The 8,834-nt window shown below is 54.9% G+C and overlaps 1 protein-coding gene across 1 annotated transcript in view; it reads right to left on the reverse strand.

Moving 5' to 3' along the window:
• Positions 1–4,284, reverse strand: part of ZNF837 (zinc finger protein 837) — a 16,290-nt gene extending 12,006 nt beyond the window's left edge. Inside the window, exon 1 of the mRNA XM_027619671.2 lies at positions 3,941–4,284. Within this exon, the coding sequence (XP_027475472.2) occupies positions 3,941–4,254 (314 nt within the window). The 5' untranslated portion in view covers positions 4,255–4,284. The remainder of the gene's footprint in view (positions 1–3,940) is intronic.
• Positions 4,285–8,834: the final 4,550 nt, after the last annotated feature.

Below are 8,834 nucleotides of genomic sequence, written 5' to 3' on the forward strand. Positions count from 1 at the left end.
ACATGACACAGCAGTTCCACGCCTAGGTATCTATCCGAGAGAAATGAAAACAGGCAGTCAAGCAAAAACTTGCACACAGATGTTCATTATAGCATTTTTCATAACAGCCAAAAGGTAGAACTAACCCAAATGTCCATCAATGGAGGAATGGATACACAAAATGTGGTTTATCCAAACAAGGGAATACTACTCAGCAATAAAATAGAATGAAATAGTAACACATGGATGGACCGCAGAAAACATTATTCTCAGTGAAAGAAGCCAGACACAAAAAGACCACACTGTATAATTCTATTTATGTGAAAAATCCAGAATAGGCAAATTCATAGAGACAAAGGGTAGATTGGTGATTGGCAGGGGCTGAGAGGGAAGAAGAATGGGGACTAATTGTTTAATGAATATGCAATTTCATTTTGGGGTGCTGGAAATGTTTTGGAATTAGACAATGGTTGCACAACATAGTAAATATATTAAAAACTAAAAATTGCACTAGTAACCAACCTGAATTGTACATTTTGAGATGGTTCATTTACGTTACATGAACTGTATCTCAAAAAACAACAAAGGAATGCACCCATGGCACAGTGTTCCTGCCTTCAGTGTACCCAGCTGTCTGCTGTAGAGTAGCCGAGGTGAGTACGCCCTGCAACATCCAGGATGTCATCTGAGCCCCGGCCATAGGGATAGTAATGCATGGGATGGAGAGGTGTGTGTGTGTGTGTGTGTGTGTGTGTGTGTGTGTGTGTGTATGTGTGTGTGTGTTTAACAATACTTTCGTAATGAGAAAAACAAGGTCTTCAAAACTGCTAGGTAAGAATAAAATATTAACTTCTCCCACATGCCCAAGGTGACTGTACACCAAGCAGTTTTCACATCAGAAGCTTAACCTCTATGTTAACAGCATTCTCCCCAGGTCCCAGACTTCTCTTCAACCAAGTGTCTCTTAATCCACTCATCTCAAGAAGAAAACTCTTGGTAGGAAGCTAGACACACCTGCTGTACCTAATGGGCAACAAGCTGGGGCATAGGGAGATGCTTTATGGTGTCTCAAGCCCCAGGGCACTGTCACCACTGATTTACAGATGGGAAGCTGTGACTTGGCAAAGGCAAGAGCTGTGACTTGGAAAGGGAACTCACACCCCATTCTGTCTGACAACGGAGCCCTGACCTCCACACCCAGGCTAGCCACTGGGTCTCCACCACCATCCACAGCATTCACCTTTTGCCTCTCACAGTGTGGGCTTCGCCCTCTGGTGGATGAGAGCTGTGCAAGGGAAGCCCATCCCATCCACCTCCCAAGCCTCCCCTGCACCAGCCCCCCGCCCCCCGCCGGCCTCTGCCTCTAGTCATGCAGGTTCTGCAGGGTTCCTTGTCTGCCTCCCAAAAGCCAGGGCGACCCCTTGCAGGGGGCCAGGTACAGAGCTGTTGGGGAAGCCATAAGCACTGATATGGGGATGATCATTCCTTTCCTCCTCATACAATTGTAACTCCAGGGTGAACTCTGGCCGCTCACAGAGAGGAGGGGACCCCCAGTGACTATTGAGCAGCAGGAAGGCAGGCACCCATATTTCTGTGCATCAACCCTGGGGAGGAACCAGGACTTCTACAACTATACTTTCTGGAAGCCCCATAGCCAGGATCCAAGTCCCTTGGGCATGATACCAGGTTGCTATGCCCCAGTGTGAGGGAAAACAGGATCTGGGTGCCTGCCATGCCTCTGCCCCAGGGCTTCCAGTAAATGTCTGCCTGCAGGGTCATGGTTGCTGGCCTCATAACCTGGTTTGCACAACAGCTGGTGGACCGAGCAGAGCCCCAGGCCAGCACCCAGCATGACCTCCTAGAACCTCAGGGATCCAGAGGCCAAGGACCCACCGGGCTGGGGGAACACATCTGGGGCGGCCTGGCCAATCCGGGACAGCCAATCACCATGCAATCAGTGGACAGGCCAGAGGATGGGTAGCCTGGAGTGTGATGTCACCCAGGACTGGGCAGGTTCCACCGAAGGAACTTGTAGTGGACTGAATGGTGCCCCCCCTCAAAGATACATATACACCCTAACCCCCAGAATCTGTGGAGGTGATCTTAGTTGGGAAAGCATATTTGCAGATGGAGCTAAGGATCTTGAAATGAGATCATCCTGAATTCCCTGGGTGGGCCCTAAATCCAGTAACAAGAATCCTTATAAGAGAAAGAAAGAGCGAGGGAGAAGAGGTGGAGGCCAATGTTGGAGTGATGAAGCCACAACCCAAGTTACATCTGAAGCCACCGGAAGCTAGGACAGTTGCATGGGATGGTTTCTGCCTCAGAGCTTTCAGAAACTGGAGCCCTGATGATGTCTTATTTCAGACTACTGGCCACCAGAACTGAGAATAAATTTCTGCTGTTTTAAGCCACCCAGTTGGTAGTAATTTGTTATAACAGCCACAGAAAATTAATACAGAGACTGGTCCAACACCCTTCATAGGATGAGTGGGTTTATGTGTGGGGGCTCTCCTGATCCCTGGTGATGTGGAGTCAGGTGACTGCTCAGTGCGAAGGGTCAGGTAAGACTGGGTGGTCCCAGGAAGAGCAGCAGCTCCCGCCTAGCAGGAAGAAGCCCTGAACTCACAGAATGTGGGGACCAAGGGTCACCCATTAGCCATGTGCACAGGGCATCTCCAGGCGGTCCCCAGACACCATGCTCCCATAGGTGGCTTCCTCTGCCCATCTACCGTGACAGAAACCTGCCTCCCAGCATCAGACACAGCAAGTGGAAGCTGCAGACCGTGGCTGAGTCTCCCTGCCTCTCTTGCCCTGCTCCCAGCCTGCACCTTCAAACTACCCTACCTGTCTGGACCTGGATGACCTTCCAGTCATGGACCCGGGATCTGAGGCTGAGCTCGGCAAGGGCTCCTGGGAGCCTGTCTCCAACCCTGCACTGCAGCCGTCCCAGATGTTCTCACAGTGACCTCCCATCTGCCCTGGGTGGGCATGCCCTGCACCCTGAGGGTTCCCCCAGCCTTTCTAACACTGTCCGGGGCTGCTGTGGAGCGGAGCAGGAAGCAAAGCAGCCACCTTCGGGCAAGCAGGAGCTGAGAGGTGAGCGTGTGCCGGGCTGAGCCCTGCAGAACCACATGACAACAGCGCATGGGGAAAGGTTCGTGAGGCTGGCCGTCCGCGGGGTTGGACACACTCCGCCCAGGCTGATAAGCATGCGTCCTGTTCGGCACGGCACAGCTGCACGGGCGGTGCACGGCCCGGCGGGACGGGAGCACCCCGAGTGCGGGCACAACTCCGCTCTGCGCCTGTCCTCCCCACGAAGCCTCCACCGTCACGGGCCTGGCCCTCGGGCCATCATCGGTGTCAGGGTCGGGGGGACGCGGCGGAGCCGAACCGGGCACTCTTACAGGCAGTGAACGAGAGCAGCGCAGGCAAGGAGCAACGAACAAGGAGAAAATGAGTGCGGTGAGGAACAAACGCGGGGCGGCGTGAGAGTGTGGGGAAGAGCGGCTTCTGAGGCCTCTTCGCGAAAGGGACAGTGGGACTGCGACGGAAGAGGAGCCGCTGTCGGAACACAAGTCAAGGCCGGGAGGCGGGACCAGAGGCGCCAAGAGGGAGGCCGTGTCGGCCGACGGGAGGGTCTGAGCTTGATTCTGAGAGCCGCGACGGCGGGGCCTGGGCCTGGGGCCTCCGCACGTGGGGCTCCGTCTGCACGCGCAAGACGCGGAACGCGGCAGCCGGGGATAGAGCCGCCAGGCCCGCCCGGAACTGAAGGCCCGCCCTGCGGGGGCCAGCCCGGACCCTGGGCAGGAGGACCGGAAACGCGCGACGGAGGCCTCCGCCCCGAGCCCGCGCGCGGAAGGGAGGGGGTGGGCAGGCGGAGGGGGGGGGGGCGCGCCCGGCGCCCGGAGGCCCCCGCCTCGCAGGCCGGAGTCGCGGCTACGCGCCGAACGCCACTTACTCGCTCGGGGGCGGCCCGCGCGGGTCCCCTGGTCCCCGCCCCGCACGCAGCGCGGAGCCCTCCAGCCTCCGCCTTCGGGCCGCCGCGCACTGAGGGATCAGTGCCCCTGCGGGAGAGAGCCGAGCCCTCGCGAGGCCTGCCGGGAAGCGTAGTCCCGCCGCGCCCAGGAGCGCCGCGCCAGGACTCCGGTTGTCATGGCAGCCGCGGCCCCTCCACCCAGGAGGCGCGGTCTGACTTTGCGTTGTCGCCAAGGAGACGGCGTGCGGGCCTGACTGGGGCCGTTCCGCGTGTCCGACCCCGAAAGGAACGGCCATTCCCACCTCTCTAGAGAGGAAGAGTGGGGCTGATGCTGGGAGCAGCACAAGGGAAGCACCTCCCTACACTCGTTGGTCAGATACAGCGGGCTTCAGCAGTGAGAACCGGGTCGTGCGCGCCACTGGCGAGGAAGTGGGACCCTCACACGAGCAATCCAGCTCCCTCGAACTGTCAGGTCGCTGGACTGGGGCTCACGCCAAAGCCACAGCCCTGGGAGCCTGCGCCCTAGAACGCTGTCCGGCCACCTGCCACCCCTTCACATGAGTCCCCCTCCTGAGAGGTGACTGCCCCGGCACTGTCCTCCACCGGGGACCTTGGCTTCACGGCAGGTTTCTCCGGAAGTCCCAAGGCAAATCACTGGGAATCAGCCTCAGGGACTGTTCCCTGCTCAGCACCCTGGGCTGGAGCCTCCATCCTGGGTCTGGCCTTCGATTCAGAATCCTAACAGCAAGATCTGGAAGCGCCAAAGAGAAATGGAGAGACTGGCAGTTCCCAGGAGGGGAAAAGGGTGCCAGAAGTCATGCAAGAAAACCCCAGCAGCCGAGGAACCTTGGACGGCTTGGACAGATTTCCTAGAGTCTTGAAAGCTGTTAAAAGGTGAGAGACATAAAGGAATTTCAGCAGGAACTGAAGGCAACCGGCTCAGTGGGTGAGGTGACCTCTTTGTCTCTCTAGGCTTGGTTCCTCCCCTCCCCTCCGTCTGCTCTCACCTGTCTGACCACTGGGCGCCTACTGATTTTTGCCTGTCTCTGACCTATCCTCATTACCAGCTGCCCTGTATGTACTTCCAGACTGTCCCTCTGACAAGCCACACCCAACGCTAGCTGTTTGGTGGCTGTGCCAGCCTCATGATGGGAACTGTTGCTGACCTGGGTTTAGAGTCCAATGTATGTGTGTGGTAGACAGAATAATGGACCCCCAAAGATGTCCACATTCTAATCCCCACTACCTGTGAATATGTTACCTCATATGGCAAAAGGGACTTTGCAGATGTGATTAAAAATCATGAGATAGGGTATCCTAGATTTTTCAGGTGGGCCCAATATAATCACAGTAGTCCTTAGAAGAGGGATGCTCAGAGTCAGAGTCAGAGAAGGAGATGTGACGATAGAAGAGGAGGTCCGAGTTGTGTGGTCACGAGACAGGGAACGTGAGCAACCTTTAGAACCTGGAAAACAGTGAACCTAGACTCTCCCCTGCAGTCTCTAGAAGGAACGCAGCCCTGCCTATACCTTGATTTTAGCTCCTAAGTCTCACTGGAGTTCTGATCTCCAGAGCTGTAAGATAATAAGTATGTATTGTTTTAAACCACTAAGTTAGTGGTAATTTGTTACGGCAGCAAGCAGGAAAGGACCAATCTCCATAAGGCACTGGGAGATCTTTGACATTTTTTTTAAAAGATTTTATTTATTTATTTGACACACAGAGAGAGAGAGAGAAAGAGCACAAGCAGGGGGAGCAGCAGGCAGAGGGAGAAGCAGGCTTCCTGCATGAGCAGGGAGCCCGATGCGGGGCTCCATCCCAGGACTCTGGAATCATGACCTGAGCTGAAGGCAGCAGTTTAACCAACTGAGACACCCAGGCGCCCCAATCTTTGACATTTTTTAAAGCCATCTCTTTTGTCAGAGTGAGGGCAAGCCCAGAGCCTCTGTCTCCAACATCATCAAGCACAACTTAACCACAGTAGTCTGTTCAGGTATTTACACATGGAGTTCCCTTCTTCTTCTGGCTGGTTTTACATTTTTGGTCGATGTTGTCAAGTTTCCCTATCAATAAGTGGATCTAAGCAAAAACAAGTGAGTTGATATAAATCAGTGGTTCTCAAATGGAGAGTTTTGCCCCCTGGGGAATACTTGGCAATGTCCGGAGACATTTTTAGTTGTCACAGCTGGGGTTGGCGGTGCTACTAGCATATAATGGTTGGAAGCCAGGGATGCTGCTAAACATGTGGTGAAACGCACAAGACAGCCCCACTGCCCACCCCTTGACAAAAATGTCAATAGGGCTGAAGTGAAGAAACCCTAATGTAAAGAAAACCATGAAGTACAGATGGCACATACAAGAGGCAGGGTCGTTTGAGGAAAGTGGGACTAGGCATGGGGAGTTAAGTGAAGAAAGCTAGACATAAAAGGCCACATATTCTAGTATTCCATTTCTATAAAATGACCAGACCCAAACAGAAAGCAGACTTCACAGTATACTGTGCATCACATTTTTGCCAGTACAGCCTATCAGTGATCCCCTTGCTCTAACACCTGGGCTGAGTTATCTATTGCTGAGTAACAGAACACCCCAAAACCATTTTATTAAGCTGTATGTGGAGGCCAGGATTTGGGCAATGCTCTGTGGGAACTAGGGCCTCAAGGGGGGTAGCTCCAAAGCTGGAGATGGCTGGGGCAGCATCTGGAGCCTGGCACACAACAGAGTTCTATAAATGTCCGCTGAATGGACAACCCATTTTATAAATTAATTAAAAGCAGCCACAATTTTCAGAGTGCCTGTTAGGCACCATCTAGCCCTGTGTTAAGAATGTTACACGGATTGGCTCATTCAGTCGTCACTCCACGTCTAAAAGGCGGTGACATCCCGTCCATTTTACAGATGGAGAAATGAGGGCTCAGAAAGAAGAAGCCAGGTGTGGACCAAATTCTTAGCCTTCAGATCTTCAGGAATCTGCAAATGTGAGAGCTCAGAATCACTGCAGATCCAGAGTCACCGGGAAAGATACTGGAAGCTCACGAACTCCCCGTGAGGTGGCTGCTCGTGTTATTCACAACTTTACAGGTGTGGAAACTGAGGCCCAGGCAATAAAGCCACGCATCCCGGGCTGAACCAGTGCAGCGGGTCTCAGTCTCAGTGAAGTGCCCGACTTCGTCCTAACCCCTCACCTGCCCTGCCTGTCGCAGAAGCCACGCGCTACCCCTCCGCCCCCCGCCCCCATCACAGATGGGCTGAAGGGGAGGCCTTCTGCCAAGTGCCCAGGCGCTGGGCGGCTCCGGGGAATTAAGCGTCTCCTCGGGAGCCCTCGCCGTCCCTCTGAGCGCACCAGAGGCTCCGACACAGTAAGTTGCCCAAGCCGCCCGTCCTCCCTAGGCCAGGGCCCACTCCGGCAAGCGCCGGAATCGGAGCCCCCACCCCTCTGCTGCGGGACCGACAGACTGACCCCTCCGCTGCCCCACCCGGACCTTAAGTGCACGGAGTCCAGCCGCTCGTCCCGCAGCGGCGCTGAGTGGGCAGCTGTGGGCGCTGGAGGACTACCATCTCGGTGGTTCTCCAAGCTGGCGCGGCGGCCGGCACCCCTTTCCCTCTAAGCGACCTCCAGGGGAGGCCGGGGCACAGCGCCTTCTTCCCGCCGTTTTGGGCTTGAAAGAACCGGTCGCAAAGGCCTGTAGGAGCCAACGCGGAGTCTTGAGGGAAATGTAGTTCCGCCCGCGGTCCCAGAACCGGACTCCCCGACGGGTCCTTCTTGGGTGGAGAATGGGGCCGGGGAGGAATAAGCCGTCTCTTAAGGTTAGGACTGAGCATCATGGTTACCATGGCGAGCGCCAAACCTACTCGCCTACCCAGCCTTTACTTGAGGGCGAGGCGAAGACTTGTTTCCCGGTAAACCTCATCTCTATTTTTTTTTTTTTTTAAGATTTTATTTATTTGACAGAGAGAGAGCGAGAGCAGGAACACAAGCAGGGGGAGTGGGAGAGGGAGAGGCAGGCTTCCCGCGGAGTAGGGAGCCCGATGCGGGGCTCGATCCCAGGACCCAGGGATCATGACCTGAGCCGAAGGCAGACGCTTAACGACTGAGCCACCCAGACGCCCCTCATCTCCTCTATTCTTTACACCCACGTGCTCCAGGTGAGGGGACAGGTCTGGATCTGATCCAGTATTGCCATCCCAGCCCTACACATTCTGCCCTGTTGCTCCATCCCCACCTACAGTTCCACAGAGCCACCCTGAATATGTGGTTCTAATCTGCAGCTGAGCAAATTGAAACTAGGGAAGGGGCTTAGGCTAGCCCACCCAGCACCTGGCCGAGTGGACTGGCCCAAGCACCTGCCTCTGCCTTAAAGTCTAGAATTCCCACTTTTTTTTTAAGATTTTATTTATTTATTTATTTATTTATTTATTAAAGATTTTATTTATTTGAGAGAGAGAGAATGAGAGATAGAGAGCACGAGAGGAAAGAGGGTCAGAGGGAGAAGCAGACTCCCTGCTGAGCAGGGAGCCCAATGTGGGACTCGACCCCAGGACTCCAGGATCATGACCTGAGCCGAAGGCAGTCGCTCAACCAACTGAGCCACCCAGGCGCCCAGATTTTATTTATTTGACAGCGAGACGGCAAGAGAGGGAACACAAGCAGGGGGAGTGAAAGAGGGAGAAGCAGGCTTCCCGCTGAGCAGGGGGCCCGATGCGGGGCTCGATCCCAGGACCCAGGGACCATGACCTGAGCCGAAGGCAGACGCTTAATGACTGAGCCACCCAGGCGCCCTAAGAATTCTCACTCTTGTCACCAGCACCCCAGCCAAGCCACCTACTCTTGTAAGCCCAGCTTTACACATGCTGGTCGGTGGCCAGGACAGTGGGA

Source organism: Zalophus californianus, chromosome 17 (assembly GCF_009762305.2).
Source record: "Zalophus californianus isolate mZalCal1 chromosome 17, mZalCal1.pri.v2, whole genome shotgun sequence".
Classification (NCBI taxonomy): domain Eukaryota; kingdom Metazoa; phylum Chordata; class Mammalia; order Carnivora; family Otariidae; genus Zalophus; species Zalophus californianus.